This window comes from Anser brachyrhynchus (genome assembly GCF_964034855.1).
Source record: "Anser brachyrhynchus genome assembly, chromosome: 1".
Classification (NCBI taxonomy): Eukaryota; Metazoa; Chordata; class Aves; order Anseriformes; family Anatidae; genus Anser; species Anser brachyrhynchus.
Genome location: NC_137694.1, coordinates 57,180,714 through 57,200,596, shown reverse-complemented (window position 1 = coordinate 57,200,596; position 19,883 = coordinate 57,180,714). Strand labels below are relative to the sequence as shown.

The 19,883-nt window shown below is 40.5% G+C and overlaps 1 protein-coding gene across 1 annotated transcript in view; it reads right to left on the bottom strand.

Annotated features, from left to right (window-relative positions):
- Positions 1 to 19,883, bottom strand: part of LARGE1 (LARGE xylosyl- and glucuronyltransferase 1) — a 283,588-nt gene that overhangs the window by 56,751 nt on the left and 206,954 nt on the right. The window contains exon 8 of the mRNA XM_080590550.1: positions 8,361 to 8,465. Within this exon, the coding sequence (XP_080446676.1) occupies positions 8,361 to 8,465 (105 nt within the window). The remainder of the gene's footprint in view (positions 1 to 8,360; positions 8,466 to 19,883) is intronic.

The following is a 19,883-nucleotide window of genomic DNA, read 5'->3' as shown; positions in this document are numbered from 1 at the left end:
ATGGACTGAATAGCCTCTCAGGTATTTCCTCGTAGTTACATGACAAAGAATTTGGGGCTTTGCATTCAGAAGCAACCAGACTTTTTTTTTTTTTTATTTCTCTTAATGGACAGTTCATTGACTGGATTAGGTTCAGGATGAATAAAATGTCCTAAGAAGTGGATTAGGGGAAGGAAAGCAGCACAGAATGAACATGCTGCTAAGATTAAACAGCATTTTTTTAAAAAAAAGGAAACACAATTTACTTTACGCAATGGTTTCACCTAGAGGTCAGCTGCTAGTCAATCCTTCCTCCACAACCATTTCTCTTCTAATAGGAGAGCAACGGGATTAGGTTCACGACAGAGATATAGCAATGCATTTGTTTAAGGCGAAAATGTATGTGGGGCTTTTTACCATGCTCACAGATGAAGTTGTGAAGTACAGCTTGCATAGGTGGACTATAAGGCGAGCAGAAAGCAATTTGGACTGGTAATTTCAAGGGGTCGTGTAATATAATAAAAAATATAGCAATAAAACATTCAGGTGGTCACCAGTTAAAAGTAGCATTCCACAAGAGTTGATCCTGGGGCTGATACTGTTTAACTTCTTGATTAATGAGCTAGAGAAGAGCTAGAATGCAACCTCAGCAACATCACACATTGAGACCAACTGGGGACAGGGCTGCTATTCAGAGAGACCTTGAGAGGCTGGACAAGTGGGCTAAGCTACATAGAGTTCAACAGCAAGTCCTGTATGGGACTATTTCTGAATGGACAATATGGACTGGGGGCCAACTGGATAGAAAGAAGCTTTGCAGGAGTCCTAGGGGTCTTGGTAGACACCAAGCTGAACATAAGCCAGCAGTGTGACCTTGTGGCAAAGGCAACCAACCACATCCTGAGCTATTTTAGCAAGAATGTAGAGAGCAGGTCAATGGAAGTGATTACCACTCTTTATTCAGCACTTGTAAGACCATCACATCTGAAGTACTCTTTAGGATTCTGCAATCAAATAAAGATACTGACATGTTGGAGCGAGTCCAGCTGAGAACAACTGAAATGGCCAGGAGCCTGGAGTACGTGATGTATGAGGAGAGGCTGAGAGAAATGGGCTTGTTCAGCCTGCAGAAGAGAAGGCTAAGGGGAGATTTTATTGCTGTCTACAAACTTCTTAATGGAACCAAACTCTTCTAAAAGATGCACTGAAACAGAATGAGAGGCAACTGACACAAAGTGCAGCAAGGGAAATTCCAACTATCTATTAGGAAAAAAAATGTTGATTTTTGACTTTTCACACTATGACAGTACTCAAATACATGAATAGGCTCTCTTGAGAGGTTGTGGAATTTCCACCCTTAACAATATTAAAAGCTCAAACTGGAAAGGTACTGAGCAACCTGAGTTAGCTTTTGGTGGGAAAAAAGACCTCTGGAGATCCTTTCTGACCTAAATTGCCTATGATTCTAGGATCCGATTTGGGAAAGCTTCTCTTTTCACCTCCTCTGCTGAGGCCTTGAGAATAACAGTGTAGAAACTATCTATCTCAGTGTTTCTGTCTTCCCCTCAGCCTAGCTTGATGCAGACAAGGGGAAGAGGGATATGTTGAGGAGCTACAGCAAGAACAATTAAAGCTTGAATGTGGCTGACCAAAGAAGGAGAATGAGGAAAAGAAAAAAGTGAGCTGCTGCTGCTTTTGAGATCTTAGTGTCAACTCAATTTTGCAGACTCCTCTTTCTTAGAACATCTCCAACTCAAGTAGTATAAAGTCTCTTGATTTCCTCACATACTGAAGTCTGTTTTTAAAAAGCAAGGATCTGTCCTGAACCTAGCTTGCTTAGCCATTAAAATGGTTAAAGCATAGTAATTTCTGTAGCCTGTAGCAGCTAAGAGAGCGATCTGACTATGACCACATTCAAGTATTTTTTGTTGGCACTCTCTACACAAGGGTGTAGAAAGACATCTGTGTAGAAAGCCATCTTAAGTCACTCTGACTATCTGTGACAGACACTACACTACCCATTAAAAATCCGAAGACAGAGACCAACAGTAACGCCTCTGTCTTTGCTTTGAGACTTTGGCTAAAACCTCTGTTTCTGCATCTACAAAAAGAAATGTCTTTACACAATCACCTTTATGAGCACAATGAGAAGCTGGAAAGTGAACTTGCACTTCAGAAGAAAAAGTACTGGTTTTACTATTACTGTCCATTTGTCTGGGGTTCTGCTGACATATAATAGAAGTTTTTGTTCTCAGTTTAGGCACCTGGATGCCTCTACCAAGCTTTTATGTGCAAATCTTTCATCTAAATTTAACCTGCTAATGATGGTCCAACTACAATAAAGAAAGGGCATTTCAGAGTGCTGGACAACATAATTGCTCATCAAGTTACATATGTCCACATAAAGAACTGTCTCTATCAAACTAAAAATATCACACTTCAAAACGATTCTTTAAATCATTAGATTGCAATAGTACACATATATGTCCTATTTACATACATTACCTGGAGATATACATTACGAACTCAGGCTAGACCAGTAAAAATCCCCAAAAGTGGATGATTTAATCAGCTAAAAGGATATACTTTTTATTTATTTCAGCACAATGGAAACTGGAATGTGGTATAGATGGTATGAATGCTGTTATTTCTTTAACACAGGTTTCTTAGGAGATGAAAGTTGTCACTGTTTCAAACAAAGGTGTTTTAAAAAAAGGCAGTTACTGCATGGCCTGATAGATTCAATTGCCAAGGAGCAGGGCATGTATCTCAGAGAATGCAATGAAGAGAAGACTAATTCAGTCACAGCAATGCCATTATTACGTGGATAGGCCTCTCAAACAAGAGGCACCATTTTTCAAAATCAAATACATATTGACCCGCATTTCAGAAATGTCAAGCGTGCTGTAAACAAGTTCTCAGAACATCACATGCTTTAGAAACCGTGTTAGAAAGACTGGAAAGGAAGCTATTCTTTGAGGGCAGTCAGCTTTTAGATAGCTTATTTTTAAGTGGAAGCTACAGATTATAACCAACAGTGATATAGGGATGTGGTCTTCAGAAGCAGAATTGTCATTTTAGCTTCCCAACATTGACAAAAACAGACTGAGCTCTCCTGTGCACCTAAAATCAACAGTGTGTTGTCACCTCCTCAATTACTATCTGTATAATGTGTATGATACCTGTACCCCAAACATATTTTTGTGCATTATAAAGCATGTCTGTAAGTATGCTTTGCACTGATAACAATATTTGCTGAATGAGCTCACAGTTTCTTAAAGAAGAAATAATCTAATCCAAAAACCTGGTATAGTGTGAATCTGAGTAGGTGAAGAGTGTTACTTTTTGCCTTGACATTGCTGTTGGAAGTATCCTTCCTTCTTCCTTTCCTTCCTTCCTTGTCTTCCTTCTTTTCTTCCTTCCTTCCTTCCTCTTCCTCATTAAAATGTATTTTGCATCTATTTTCAAAGGCTCTTGTACTTAGAACCAAACCTAAGGGTACCAAGTGTGGCACCAAGTGTGGCAATGGTCTTTAGAGAGGGCATGGCTGAACTAAGTCTGGCCCCTATAGCAGGTACTTAAAATTTCTGTAACTCATGAGTTCTCCAACTTACTCATTGAGACAATTCTAAAAAATCACATCTCTCAGACAACCACTATATTCATGTCTGTACCCCATGGAGAAAAGCATTAGTTTGAGTTAGAATCTATCTAAGATAATTTGCAAATTACTGCTATATCCAGGTGGTTCTCATGGAATTCTGACTCATCCCAAGAAAAAAAAAAAAAACAATTTGGTAACAGATCTATACAGAATTAGGCAACAATTACTATTTAAATCATTAACTGTGAGCGTTTCTGAAAAGCAGAAGAGTTTAGTTAAATTAGAAGTGCTCTGCACTATCTACCATCAGATCCATTATTATATTGTCATGAGCAGAAGGGTGCGTAGTTCAGATGAAAGCAGTTACCATGTTTCCAGACCAGGTTCACAGACTGTGCCATGACCACCCCCCAGCTTTGCACTGCTTTACTAGTCATCTGCTTTCTGCACTGAAGATGCACAATACCATCAAGAAGCACAAGATGAGAAACAGTGCAATCTTATATAAACAATCTGCCCTACACTTGCCTTTATTCTTCGTTCTGCAAAAATGACATAACATACACTTCCTGCTCCCAATTCATTCTTCACAGGTCCTTTTTTTCAGGCAAATAATTAAGGAAAGAGGTTCATTCTAGCTTCCTTCCCGTCATTAGAAACATGGAAGTAATAATACACGAGGCACACGTAGGCAGGAAGTTGTTAGGTGCTAGCCATTCCCTTCTGTTCTCAATCCACAAATCTGGTAATGTGACATCTCAGCGTGGGAGCACGAATCTTAAGCTCAAGCTGTTGAGACTCCTTCTTACAGTACCTAGCAGTTCCACCAAGGCAGTGTATTTTAGATGAGCCTCAAATCCTCAGGATGGGCTTCTGTGGTCTAGAAGTCCGAAATCCCCTGGGCCAAAGATTTTACAAATACTCTCTAGCACTCCGATTTCAGAGCACAGAATTGGGTTGTCCCAGGATAAACAGGCTCATGTTTCTGGACAGGGAAGTCCCTAATCACTCCTTGGTTCAGAGCAAGATGTCTGTTCTCTGAGACAGAAAACAAGAAAAAACTTTGGATCAGAAAATAGCAGCGGAAGCAGCAGAGCTACATTTCCAGTGATAACTGAAACATTAACACAGAAAACAGTTTGAGCCTGAGGCTCTTTAGCTTTCCTGACAACCCCACTGGCAGCACTGCCACAGCTTTTTAGGTGCTTGTCCTTTCCTCAGTTTACCATTGTTCATCTTGTCCTGTTCTGGCATTAATTTTCATATTGCCTGTTCCAGTAAGAACTTAAGAGACCCCACGGATGAAAGGGTCACTCTGAAAAATGGTTCCCATGCTGCGGTATGACCGACAATGAATTCTGAGCTATCTCAATAATAGCAGACATTATTGTCAGGAGACTAAATTCTCCCAGGTCTTGAAAACTGCTCTGAATACATTGCCTCATACAATTTAGTCTGATCCACTCTGCAGTTCCTCTGAGAGGCTCGGGGTGGGATTCTCAGCTGTTGTAAGCTGGCCTCGATGCACCAAGGCAGGAAAGCCAGGGGTGATGTACACCAGCTGGGAAGTGGCCTGAAATCATGACAACAGAGTTGCCAGAAACTGCTCTTAAAAGCTATGCTCCACCATGACGGAAAGTATAATGCAGACAAAGTACTAAAAGTTTTTTTTTTTGTTGTTAAGAATTTATTTGACAAGATATTTTTGTGAGGACTAGAATGACTGCTACTCCAGAAATGAACATCAAACCATACAGAGCAATTCTGGAGCTGTCAGTTTAACATCTGTAAAGAGAAAAAACCTCCCGCAGCTCAGGCAATACTTTTGAAAGCAGAGTATATAGTCAGTGAAAGACAATATAGATTTCATGGAGAGAAAAGCATGCTTTAACTAATGCATGAGGATTCTGTAAGAGTTAATCTCAGTGTAGACAAGGAAAACAGAGCAGATGTCATATAAGAAGTATTTCATTAAGTAGCTTACTGAGCTTTGACCAATGAAGTACAGAAAAAAACCTGTGTACCTTTGCGGTACAGAAGGAACAGTATTTAAAATAGCTTGAGGAAGTTAATGCTGTCCAGATAATGGATGGGTCTAACTAAGAACATTTTAAACAGAAATTAAATTGTCACTGAGCTGACTTTTGAGTTTGGTCTGGTTTTCCTAAGATTGTATTGTCACAGACTAAAGTATGACTTGTGTAAATGAAGAAGAAGGGTTAAAACCAGCTGAAAAAAACCCAAACCTTTCCTTGAAAATCTGTATTGGCTGGAGGTCTGGCCTGGGCACACAGGAACAGAAGAATGCATAAGCTTGCTGGGTTTAAAGAGCTAGTGGAGAAGGAACAAACACACCTTTAGCATTAATGCACCTGCCTTCTGGGACTCCCCAGCCTGTATGCTGTCCAGAGTGGCTTCAAGCACAGCAAAGTGGAAGTGAATGATAAATTATTTGCTTTAGAAACAGGGAGGAAGAAGTGGAAAAAAAATTGACTCTGAGGGGTTCTCCTGCATCAAATGTGCCAAGATTGAGTCTGGTTGAGAGGGCTCATGTAAAAATTTCTTTTCTTACAATTGTATGCTAGGACTGTAATAAAAACACTACCAAAAAGTAAGAGCAACATCTGTCTGATAACTTCCCTCTCATCTGAATTTGTTTAGCCCATTAGAGTTTCAAGGTTTTGGGGACCCTTTTACTGTTCCCAAGTACGACTCTAAGCACCTGAATCTCTAAGCCATTCTCTTCCTGGCCTACTGTCTTTCTTGAGTGTTTTGCTTACAGTTATTGTCTCTCTGCTCCCCCCCTTTTAGTTTTCTGAATCCTCCTTGGCCACAGTGTTGTCTTCAGTGTCAATTATTTTAACTTGCTGAACACATCAAACAAGCTACAGTTTCTTTTGGTATTTCTTCTTTCTTGAGAGATTTATACCTCCAATCCCTGCTAGATTACTGAGGCAAAAAATGAATTCAATTAAAAAAAATTATAGTAAATGATGCTCCTTCTGTTAGTAACATCGTTTGCTACCTCTCAGAAATTGCACTGCTTCCCTCACTGACCTCTTGTTCCATGTACTTGAAAAAATGTCATTCCACTTACTATAACCACCTGTCAATTTCCCATTCATTATCTACCTTATGTTTTTCTTTCCGGAAAGAAAGGAAGTTATTATAACTACTTCTGAATTGTCTGAAGAAAGAAACTGTGAGCAGACTAAAATCATGGTCAGGATTATGCATGGCCTGGTAGCTTTGTATTTACATATGCTGAGAATTAACACATGCAATATATGTGAAAGACTACAGACATTCAATTACTTTTGCTTCGAGAGGAAGACTTTTTTGATGCAATGACATTTGGGAACCCTATAAAGCATTTGGATCAGTAAATTAATGTAAACTAATCCTTTACAGCATTTTTACTTAAATAGTTGCATTTTAGATACTACATGCCATACACTTCTGGGTCAGCCTAATGTTATGTGGGTGTGCCACATTTCTCTCTGCCAGCATTAAAATGGCAGAAAGGAAAAAGGAAAAATGAAGCAGAAAGTAACTGTAAGAGTTGGTAATCTCTCGGTAGAACAAAAGATACTGCTTTGTGGTGTAACACTGAATAGAATTGACATTGCCAAGGTTGGGTACGTGTAATATACCCTCTCAGGTTCCAGGACAAATCCATGAAACTTAGCTCTGTCTATTGTTTTTGGAGAGTGGGGGCAGACCAAGACTTTATATATGCAGTTCTGCTCTGGCAAGTAGAGAACCAGGAAACAAACCTCTTTTGCCAAAATCTTATATCCCTATCTGTCTGTGTTCAGTTAAGCTACTCTTTTGAACATTTTCATAGAACAGAAATGCTTTGCAGGAGCTGAAATAAAAAAATCACAAAAACTGGCATGATTCCCCCAAATATATAAATGAATACAGAAATAAAAGTGACCCAACTACAACTATTTGCAATCCATTTCCTAGTAAGTCTGTTTAATTCAATCCAATATATTTCTGCAAAGCAAAACCACTACTATGGTGAATCATTTTCTGATAGTGCAGGGATATTTAAATGGACTCATCTTTTCTAAATGGAGGCTTCACCATCTGTTCTGCCCTCTTATTACAAATAGAGAGGGAACCTAACTCACTGCATCAGCATGTAAAGCCTAGCATCAAAATGATTTAGATGTATGTGTGTGTTCTTTATGCACCTGGTATGTTTTCTCACATACCAAACACAAATCAGTGGGAAGGCCTGTCTCTTGTAATCTAATACATTTTCTGATCTAGTGCCTTTATTCCTTTCTCATGGCAGCAGAAATTGATGGCCAGTAGTTTGCATTTTATTAGGACAATTATGACCCTGTTGCCATCCTGCAGGAGATATATCTTTATTGGGCTGACATTTTGTGATACCATTACCTCTCTACAGAAAATGAGCCTTGATTCTTTCCCTCTTGCTGGGTCTATGTACGGTTCATCATGGACAGAAATGCTGTAGATGTGCTGAGGATGTGCCAGACTGCTGAAAAGCTGTCTTTCCTCAAAGGATGCCATACAATCTCCCTTAAGACCATTTAGAGAGGGAACACATTCCCATCAGAGTAGCACTGGAGCAGAAACTCCAAAATGCATCATACTGCATCATTTTTACAGCTTTAAATGGCAAATTTTGCAGTAGGTTAGGAAGGGAGGTGTGAGTTACCACATCTTACTCTCTCTGTACCAGGGGATTGATTCCACGCTTGATGCAAATGTTAATTCAAATAAAACCCTCAGGGCGTACCTGTGTTGTAGCCCCTCCCAAGTGCTGGCCAGGGCCGATGATTCTTCCAGAGGTTGCCCAAATACCAGTCACTCTGGTTCTCCACCAAGCCAAGAACCTGCTGCCCTGGAAATGAGCAAATTGCAAGCAGATCATTAGACAAAAGATAGTCAGTCCATGGAAAACACACACAAAATCTGGAGAGGGACAGGCAGTGGAAACAGAAGACAGCAGTTCTGAAGCTGCCTTCCTTTCATGCATTAGGAAGATGCCTGCTTATGTAACAGAAAGCAATCCTGGCACAGCAAACTCAGCACGGCTCATTTCTTTCCTTTTCCCCTGGCTAGTCTGAGTAATTAAACACTGTGGGAACCTTTGTCATGCTGACAAAAATATATCACCCAGACAAATATGAATGCTGCTTGATTTTGGAATACAATGATAGAGAATCCTCCTAGTGAGAAGTAAGTGTTGGTAAAATGATCATCTAATATGAAGATCTGTTTAAACTCTGATGGAGATAATATAATAGAAGAGCAAGGTTCAGTATAACAAATTATTCTCTTCCCATGCTCTCCCCTCTCGCCCCCCAACTAGTTCCAGTTTTTTTTCTCAGTCACAAAAGACATCCTTTTGGCTCAGGAAACAAATGGATTCTAAGGGTTTACCTACATAAGTTGCACTGTTTTAATTTAAGAGATTAATTTAAAAGTCATTTAGGTAAGCCTATGTGGAATGCTGCACAGGAATTATGATTTCAGTTTTAAATGGGCTTATTTTGGTTTAGCTTACATTGATTAGCAGCTGGTTTCAGCTAGAGTAAAACGTGCTTTAAATCAAATGTGTCTAGGAGGTTTGTACTGCTTAAAAATCAACTGAAAAGTGAATGTTTGTATAGATAAGGACTTAATTATCTATCCTGAAATGTGCTGTATGAAATGTAAATAAGACTAGTGATTGAAATGATGCTCTGGTGACGGAGGACGGACGGAAGGGGAAAACTGCATTTGGATCTAGTCAAAGAAAGGAAAGGGACTAGTGTTTTGACCAAGGGACCCACTCAGTGTGGGCACTATGACTAAGACAGGAAATGTTTTTTCAACCTTTTTGGAAAGCAATTAAATATCATGCTCTCAAAGTACATTTTCAAATCCCAGCTATGCTCATAAAACTGCATGTATGGCCACAGCAGTGCACTGAAAGCATTAAATTATCATCCTGTGTTGGCTATACAGGACCACAGATGCACTACAAAAAAAAAAATAAAAATCATTATGGCCCAAGACAAGACTGGTCTGAGAAGCAAGACACGAAGACGGAAGTTACTCATTCATGATCAGCTATGATGGCATGAGCGTAGGCCAGGTGACTGTGTTAGTCCCCTGTGGTACCCAACTCAGTGGGATGTCAGTAAGCCTCGTGCATCTCGAATTCTATTTCAAAGAATGTGAGCAGCAGTGAGCGGCCAATGCATGTAACAAATAAATCAGAACTGCGCGTTACAACAGCATTTAATGAGTGAACGGAAATCAATCTAGAAATAACCTTGAGGGATTACAGAGTCCACTCTACACCACTGCTCAGGTTCAGCCTACTCCATCCTAATCATAACATGCCAGTCCTCACCAGCCCTCATTTTCCAATGATGTCCCTCCTTTTTCATTCAATATTTTACATTTCCTTTTCCACATTAAACTCCATGAACAGTTTTTTAAGAAGGTGGAAAATCTGGGGGAGGGGGAAAGGATCATAAAAGAGACTACCATACATTATCACCCCGCTGGTGCTACTGAAAACTGGTAATATTAAGAGAGTGTGGTGCGTAAGAGAATGAGGTGAATTACAAGTTAGAAGCAGATATATCCTAAGCAAATGTTGAAAAGTGGATGTGTTCTTTCTCCATACAAATAAACCTCTCAAATAAACATCTCTCAACCTATGGGACTCATAGAACACACTGGACAGCAAATGAGGCCCCATGAGCCATATATTGCAAGGAAATAGGAAAAGAGTCTCAACTGATTGATACAAGCCTTAGCTAAAAAAGGCCGAAGGGCACAATTTAAACTAACACTTGTTGATTCTGTGCTCGAAGGCTGTGTGCTCTTTATAACCACTCCCTTACAGATGAGGTAGAATAAATCAAAATAAGGAGCTACCATGGCTAGTAAAGGATGAGAAAAACAATAAAAAATACAGGTGCATCTGGGCTGGAATGGATTGGCACAGCTGGTAGGAAGAGAGTGACCCTGCACATACTCTAACAGTACATTTCACAACTCAGCAGTCTGCAGATCCTTATGAGGATAGTACCACTAACATCAAAAGAAACGTTAGAATTCTATTTGCAAGAAGCAGATACTAAACTTCCTTACCAGGGAACATCAATCTGCTTTCATTATTTTAGCCCCATGCATTTCCCAACAAGTCACACAGTTCAGCCTTCAAACTGATGAATAATAAGAAATGAACAAACCTTGCTGTTTGTTAATGGTTTTGCTTTCCCACCTACCAGTCAAGAATCTCAGTTCTGACAATGTGCCCCTGACTTACTTTTCAGTTATTATTTTTCAGGCTAAGATAAACTGAAAAGGCTTAGGAAATTATGTTTGCATGCATTTATTGTAGTTTTATTGTTTCCTTACCCTTTTCCATTTATTTTTGAAGACACCAGAACAAATCCTGCTCTCACCAGTATTCCTGGAGGTTTGATATGGGACACAGATGAAGGCAGCAATTAACATCGTGTAAGCTTCAGGGCTTAGATATATGGATCAGATAATGTAACTTACTCTGCATCAACTGAGCTGGAATAACTGTCTGTACATGCCCTTTTAGCTTGCCACAAATACAAAATTAGATGTGTTAGCTAACACTTTTTAATTTGATTTTGCAATGGCCTGGGAATCCATACATGTTCAGGTACTGTCCTAGGGCAGTGTAGTTCACAGCTTGTCAGGCTCCTGTAACTCCCGCTGGTGTCTAAAAATCTACTAGGCAGAAGAGATGGCTTGTCTCCCAAGCCATCTTGGAAGAAGTTATAAAGATACATTTAGTATTTTCTCTAGTTATATATACATATATTTTTCTTTTCTTTTTCCTAGCCTGGAATAGTGTTCCTCTCTCTGCCAAAGAATAATATATTTTTTCCCTTTACATTGTCTCTATGACCTCGACTTAGGGCAGAAGTGATCAGAAAAACAGAACTGCAGCTGCATGGCAAATTGTGATGGTTCCGAATTTTATTTTATTTATTTTTTTCATTCTGATTCAGTATAAAAAAATGAAATTCAGAAAAATTCCCTGGAAAAAGAGATCCCAAAATATTTTGATTCAAAGATATCAAAATAACCACATCTAAATGTAGAACCCCACTCATTTCAGTAAGATCAATATGACACACAATACAGATGTATAACATATATCATTATTTTATATATTTAAAAATTAAAAAAACTCACATCATAAAGTTTTGCCCTTCCAATTTTGAACAACTAAAAAGATTCCATTCAAAATTCTCATCCATTTTTTTAACATCAGTTTTTTAAAATCAATCTGCCTAGTGTATTGGAGTATTATCAGTTAATTCATTAACTTTAATTTGGTTATTTTTTCAAATGCCTTGTGAAGTTCATAGAATCATATCATAGAACGGCTTGGGTTGGAAGGGGCCTTCAAGATCATCCAGTTCCAACCCCCCTGCCACCCACTAGATCACGTTGCCCAGGGCCTCACTGAACCTGACCTTGAACACCTCCAGGGATGGAGCATCCAAAACCTCTCTGGGCAACCTGTTCCAGTGCCTCACCACCCCATGAGTGAAGAATTTCCTCTAACATCTAATCTAAATCTCCCCTCTTTCATTTTAAAACCATTCCTCTTGTCCTATCATCATCTGCCCAAGCAAAAAGTTGTTTTCCATCTTTTTTATAAGCCCCCTTTAGGTATTGAAAAGTTGCAATGGGGTTACACCTCCCTCGACCTGCTGGCGGCTACTCCTTTTCAATGCAGTCCAGGATGCAGGTGGCCTTCTGGGCTGCAAGCATGCACTGCTGGTTCATGTCGAGCTTTTTATCCACCAGAACCCCCAAGGCCTTCTCTGCAGAGGTGCTCTTAGTGAGTTCTCCCAGTCTGTACTCACGTCTGGGATTGTCCCAGCCGAGGTGCAGCACCTTGTGCTTAGACTTGTTGAACCTTATTATGTTCATGTGGGCCCAAATCTCAAGCTTGTCCAGGTCCCTCTGGATGGCATCCCTTCCTTCTGCTGTATCAACTGCACCACTCAGCTTGGTGTCATCTGCAAACTTGCTGAGGGTGCACTCGATCCCATTGTCTATGTTGTTGATAAAGATATTAAACAGTACCAGCCCCAAGATGGGCCCCTAAGAGACACCACTCGTTACCAGCCTCCACTTGGACTTAGAATCATTGACCACCACCCTCTGGGTGCAGCCTTCAAGCCAATTTCTTAATGATCCACCATTCAAATCCATCTCTCTCCAATTTGGATGTCAGAATATCATGCAGGACCATGTCAAAGGCCTTGCAGAAGTCCAAGTAGATGACACTGGTTGGTCTTCCCTCGTCAACTGATGCAGGCACTCCATCGTAGAAGGCCACCAGTTTGTTCAGGCACGATTTGTCCTTGGTGAATCCATGCTGGCTGTCATGGATAACCTACTTGTCTTGCATGTGCCTTGACACTTCTTCCAGGAGGATCTGTTATTGAAATGCAGCCCAGGCCAAAGTGGTGTTGAACAGGCACAACGAACACTCTCCTTGTCCACAGTTCTCTGACCACCCCTCCGCCCTGATCTGCCCCTCTGTCACTCTTCGTGCCTCCCTGATGAGGCACATGCATCTCTGCAGAAACTTTCACCAGTCTCATCTCCCCTCTGATCATATCGGATCCTGAATTCAGATTTTCTGGGGAGAAAGACTAGAGCTCCTTGCCACCATGGCCTTTTGTAAAAGGCAAGCATAACAGAGTTATTTGAGTTATTCTTTCAGCAAATGAGAATATGGTGGCTACTGTAATAAATATGAATTGTTCAGCAGTCTGAGCTGCCTGTTTCTTCTTCCTAAGAGTTATTATAATAAAATACCATGACTAACAGCAAAAGCTCTGTCATTATTTTTTGCTCTGGCCCTGCAGTTATGATTAAGTGCACTCCTCTCCCTGTCTGTTACTCAAGGCACAAGTTAGCTTATGAAAACGAAGCTGTCTTTCTTACTTATTCATACATAACCACTATCAGCCAGACAACAGAAAACAAGGCTATGATTCTGGCATGGCCACGGTGAAAAATTATGGAGCAGGCAGAATTACATCCGGACTGTCCTGTACCAGGCTGTGCTGCCTGGCTGTGGGACCAGTCTTCTCCAGAAGGCAGCTGCTTTGCTATGGTGTTTTGCACAGTACAGCTCCCTGACAGCTCACATGATGGGGAGTGCAAAAGCTTTGCTGTTGCTGAAAAGAGGTTTCCATGGAAAACCAGATACTTCTAAGCCTGACAACTCAATGCCTTTGACTCTGTTTATACATCATGGATTTTGGTGGCTAACGGAGAGGAAGGCATGTTCCTGTAATTCAGGCATTCAAGGGGACTCAAGATCTCATTTCAGTCCCCAATTCTGATGCTGATTTCTTGGGTGACACTGGACGAGTCATGTAACAGCCTCTTGCTTGATTCTCCACAAATAATAATGGTGATAGCCAATCCCTCTCCCATTTTGCCTGTCTCACATATTGCAACTATAAGTGCTCTGAGGTAATAACTTTGTGTTATTTTTTACCGAAAGCATAACAACAGCTGCATGTAGCCGGGCTGAAGCTCCATGTAGCACAGTACTGTGTCTCCAGCTGCAGGGCGCAGAAACCATGTGGTACGGAGAGCAACAGCAGGACAGCTACATGGTGGTACTGCTTAATAGTGCTCTTTTGGCCTTCAGGTATTTTCCTATTACAAACAATAATAATAACACTAAAAATTATAACAACTATTACAACTCGTTTCCACAACTTCTTTAGTGGAAAACTTTTTTTTTTTTTTCTTGTCTTAGGAAACTGCATGGCTTTCATGTGGCTCCACTGCAATCACAGTAAGAGCAATGGGTCCACCTTCTAATCGTCTATGGCCATTACGGTGAGCTGACACCACAGGAGAGGTTTGTTCCAGTACTGCTAGTTGCTATATTATCAAGGGTTAGTTGTATTTGGTAGAGGCCTCCGAAGTGAAAAAGAAGCACAATGTATTTTCAGTCTTCAAAAACATAGAGTAAGCAAATTCTATACTGTGGAGGTTTTTAATGCAGAACAGAACAGAACTCTGTCTTGCCACTTCTAACTGTTTCAACAGTTGTGGTTTAAGTTGTTAGAAATTTAATACAGACATGAATGCTGGAGCCACGGCCAAGTACTGCTGGAGCAATGCATGCCTTCAGCGTAAGCTGACAAAAACAGGAGAAGGATTCAGCAAGTCTTTAAGATTCAAACCTGGCAGGAATCTGGAGAACTGCAGAGTTAGTGCTCCCAAAACAGGACACAGACATAGAGAATAAAAAGGTAAAAGTAGGGAAGAGGGGAAAAGGTATATATTCCAAATGCTGGAACATTTCTAAATTGCCCAGAACCAAGACTGATGACCATTGTCTGTGACTAGCAGAATCTATAAAGGTACAATGAAGCTGGGTTATTTTCTGAATGAAACAGAGTTAAAATCTTTTGTTAAATGTCTCTTCCCTCTTCTCACCTTCTTCATCCTTCTCCTGTTTTGCTTTATCCCTTAAACATCTGCATAAGACACCTTTCCATTTGGAAATGAGCATTGAATCTGTAAGCACACATCCTTAGCTGGCATAAATCGGCATGACTTCAATGAAATCAGTGTACTTATGCTGATTTATACCAGCTGAATGAGTTGCACTTCAAGTTAGTCTTGCCTGAGTCACTGACCCTTTCTCTACAGCCTTCTAGTCCCTGAGCTTGCACCAGTTCATACAAAGCATGTGGCTTCTAAAATCTTTCACTTCTCCTGACACATATCTCATCTACCTCTTCAGATCACTGTCAAGTTCAAGCTTTTCATCCTCACTATTGATGCCCTGTGCAATTCTTGCTCTGTCAATATCAATTCATGCTTCTCCCTGCTCCCACACTCGCTCCTCTTCTTCTACTTGCATGCCCTCTTTCATCCCTAAAAAAGACTCTCTCTTCTTTTACAACAAACTCCCTGAGTTACCTCTGGAAATTTATTTCTAGCATGGTAACTCTTAGCACCTCTAGACAGTTTTTAGATAGTTTATCACAGATACAGAGTAAAATATGTACATGAAATCTTGTGTGTGCTCTGTACCCAAGCCTGTCTGCCCCCAGAAATACAGGTTCACATTTCCTCATATGACTGTACAGTGTTCACTACGTTTCACAGAACTGAATACTTTTACCTCTACTGTGAGTTTATTTCACATGGGTGCAATACATGCAACATATAAACGTATTGTATGTGCATTCACACATATATATGTGCATATCTATATATACTCAGGGAAGTACACCTCCCACACAAGCCTACGTTTTTTATTTGCCATCTCACTTAGATTAAGTATGCTGCTGTTTCCCAATGGCCATTAGCCCTTCTTAGTGGACTGATTTCTCGTAGAGAGAATCTGCACAGGCAGTTATTAAGGAACATTTTGGATGAGAAGGAGACCAATGAGTAGCTCATGGGAAGGTACTGCAGGACTGGCTCATGAGAGAATACGGCTTCATGGCAGCTTCACGTTGGATAGCACATTGGTGCCAGTAGAGGGAGAGAGGAGACAGGCATTGACTACACAGTAAGAAAAGAAGGTAGGTAGGTGAGGCACAGGTAGACAGAGCACATAGATGGCTGGGAAATACAGGATAGGCAAGGTTGAGTCAGTGAAGGAGAAAGGAATTAGTGAAAGGAATAATGATGCTGCCAGTGCTGGAACAAGGATCTAAAGCAATATATCAGCTGACTTCTGGATGTACTCAGAGGTGGTGATGTGGCCAGAGCTAAAGAAGTTACAGCAACTTGGGCCAGAGAAGAATAATAATTCAGCAAGAGTCTGTTCAGATAGATAGAAACATAGCAAGAGTTTTGTAGGTGGTAGAGGGGAAGATTCAGGAGGCAAAATCTTACACAAATGGTGATCAAGAGGATGAAGTATAGAGAATTGGATTGAGAAAGTTTGGGGTAAAGAGCTAAGTCTGTGATTCTTCAGAAGGAAAGATGAAAGACTGAAATCAATCAAAAGATGAAAATAAATTAGGTTTCCGCTTATCATCTCCTCTACTCCAAGGAGCTTATTAGAAAACGAAGAGTCCAGTGAAGAGTCCAGCAAACTAAAGCAAAGCCAGAAAATCTATCATTAATATTTGCAACACTTTCATCTGCAGAATTTCAGAGAAACAGATTCTCAGCAGCTGTGTACAAGAGACTAAGTGCAGAAAAAAAGCCTTTCACTGTGGAACAAAACTTTTTGAGGTTTTCTGTGGCAATTGCAAGGCGTTGTGCACATGTGACAAACGGGCTCCTATGCCAGCAACTTAAAAATAGTTCAAAGATGTTATGATTTGGACACACACAGAAATTTTTGTTTGTTTTCTACCTGACAGGAAAGGATATGCCCAAAACATTGCCAGGGAAAGTGCACTAGCATGGTGTTTGTGGAAGAATGCACCTGACAAGAGAAGCAGCAGTGAAATGGTATGCCAGAGCATAAGGGATGCTCATACCAGCTTCACGTGCTGCTGAGCTTATCCTTCCTCACCTCAGCTTTTATGCCACTGTTTATGGCACAAAATGTCCCAGCAGCAGCAATGCCATCTAATTAACAGCAATAGAAGACTTGGCATGAACCCTTTCTCAGATGATGGGTATTCTCTCCTAACCAGGTTGCAGGTGCTCAGTGAGATGGACTCACTGCTTTGACTACACACCTCACTTTTTATTCAAACAATGGCAGCTTGAAGATTGTGTGCCCCTGTACTGCTTTTCCCCTGTCATGGTCTCCCTTTAAATTTTTAATTCATTCAATATAAAACCCTACATTTTTATAAAATTGAAAACTTCTTCCTCTGAAAGCAGCAAAATGTCCTTATGAACAAAGTCAATTCCAATCCACTAGCTCTAATATTCAGGCAGGGGGCTGAGAGAAAAGACATTTTAAAATTACTGTGCCCGGTGTTTCAGGAGCATACAAGCTATTAAAACCCTGGCATGAATTTGTGCTATGCAGGAATATGTGATCACTGAATAAAAGATGCCTTTTTTTTTTTTATTTTCCCTGCTAAAGATAATGTAATAAAACTGCCTTAGATGAGAGTGTGAAGAACATGAAAGTAACAAACGGTCCATACACCATGACTCTGTCTGTTATAACTGTTACCAATTTTATAAAGGGGTAAGGTCCTGAGATGCACATATCGGTTGGCACAAACCCCGTCTGTGAAATGCATCTCAGCAACAGGGAGCTGAGCAGCAGGCTGCAACATGTAATCAATAATATAACTCTTGCGCAGTGCCTTTCATTAGTAACCCTTAGTGAAGGAAAGGAGAAAAGTCCTTACAGTGGGAGAAACTGAGGCACCTGGTGATGGAGTGATATTTCTAAGATCACTGAGGAGACGAATGGTGATGTATGAACAGGCACCAGGACTTCTGAGACCCTGAGCACTGCCCGTTGATACTGAGGCACCATCATTTTTAGTAGCCTAGTGTCTAAACTGCCATTGCCACTCACTAATGATTCAGAAATTTCCACTTCCCTAGCCTTCTGAGCAGCTGTTGGCTTACCGTGTTCACTAGTGGCTGAGGTTTTTCTTGCCAAATCCTGAATGCCATGCTCTGTTCTGCCACAAGTTTACTTTGGGTACATCCCTTGGGATTCTGTGCATGTCTCTTCACATTCCTTGTGATGTTCAGGCAGTTGCTGATTTCAGCTGTACCAATGTAAATCTTAAGTTGCTTCTGTTAACTGAACAAACTTAACTCAGATCCACATGAGAGTAACAGAGGTTAGCCACTGACCTCTCTTTCTTTCTGTAAAATGGGAATGACATCACTGCTTCACTACACTTACTGGGTTTCAGTAATCGGTGCTTGAGGTTGTCGTTGGAATACTCAATTGTTGTTTATTAGCAATGAATTAGAGACAGAAGGTAAGAGCTTTCTTATATTCCAGAGACTGTTATTCCAACTTCATATTCTCTTTGGCAGTTATTGTATATAAATAGCAAGATATGAACCCCACCCCTCTTATTTTTATTTAAAAGAAACAAATCTTCTAAATCAATGGGCATACCAGGAATGTTTGCAAGCAAGAAACATGTAGGTATATATCATAAGGACTTTCTCTGAGCACCAGAGAAGTCCCTGGATTTAGAAGCAGAGGCAGAAAAAAATTCAAGATGAGCAGAATAAAAAGGATTGTTTTTCTGGTGACAAGTTGAAAAAGAAAACAACACACACAGAAAATAGGGACATACTTCATAGAAAAGGGCTGTAGTCACACATAATGTAAAAAAGCTTGCCAAGTTAGCGTAAGTGGTGTTGAAATCCAACTATGTTGACATTATTTTTCCCCTTTGTTGGATTCAGTTCTGTCAAAAAATAAACAAGCTCTGCATTTTCCCTTTGGCTATGTGGCTTTACCAGCCTATGCAAATTTTTCAAGATCAAGATTCAAGTCTTCTCTTCCGTAGACACCGCCTGCAGTAAGGTGCTACTACCTGCCTAGCATTTCTTGCCACTGCTATTAATGGCACTCACTACACTGACAATTGTTTGTTTGTTTTTGTTTTTTATGTAAAGAGCTCACCTTATACTGTTAATGACAGACTTCAAGACAGGTGAGTGCTCGCAATCGCTACAGCTAAAAATGATTTATGCATCAGGGTATCGGACGGTAATATGACACGTTTGTTCATATCTAATGACTCTGCACAATTAGTCTTGTATCAGGGAAGTGCTGATGGAGAGCTCTGACATCAAACAGCCTCCTGTTCCGCATCCTGAGCCCACAGAACATGAGCTGCTTCTGCCTGATACAACAAAAAACAGTGGCTGTACAAGAAGCCTCATGGTTTAGTGATGACCTTGAGAGACTTGGGATTTCTTCCTCATTCTAACATTGACTGGCTGTGCAATCACTGCTGGGTCACCAGCAGTTTGCCCAGCTTCAGATTCTCTAGGTAGGCACGATTCTGCAGTCAGGCTAAGCAGCAGATGTGTGTGCAAGAAGAAAAGAACAACTTGGAGAACAGAATGGAAAGCTTTATCCTACCAGTGTTGCAAGTTATTTTTGCAGCAAGAGATGGAGCACTACAAATACCCAATAAATGTGCAGAGAATTGCACTTAAATTTGAACACAGCCATTCCTTCTCTATGCCCTTCTCTGTCTTTTAACTTGTACCCTGGAGACAGAGGGATTTACAGGGCAAAGTGGTTGAGATTTTCTCTTGCTGAAATTGTGTCCACTTGTAAACTGAACTTGAAATCATATATAGCATTGGC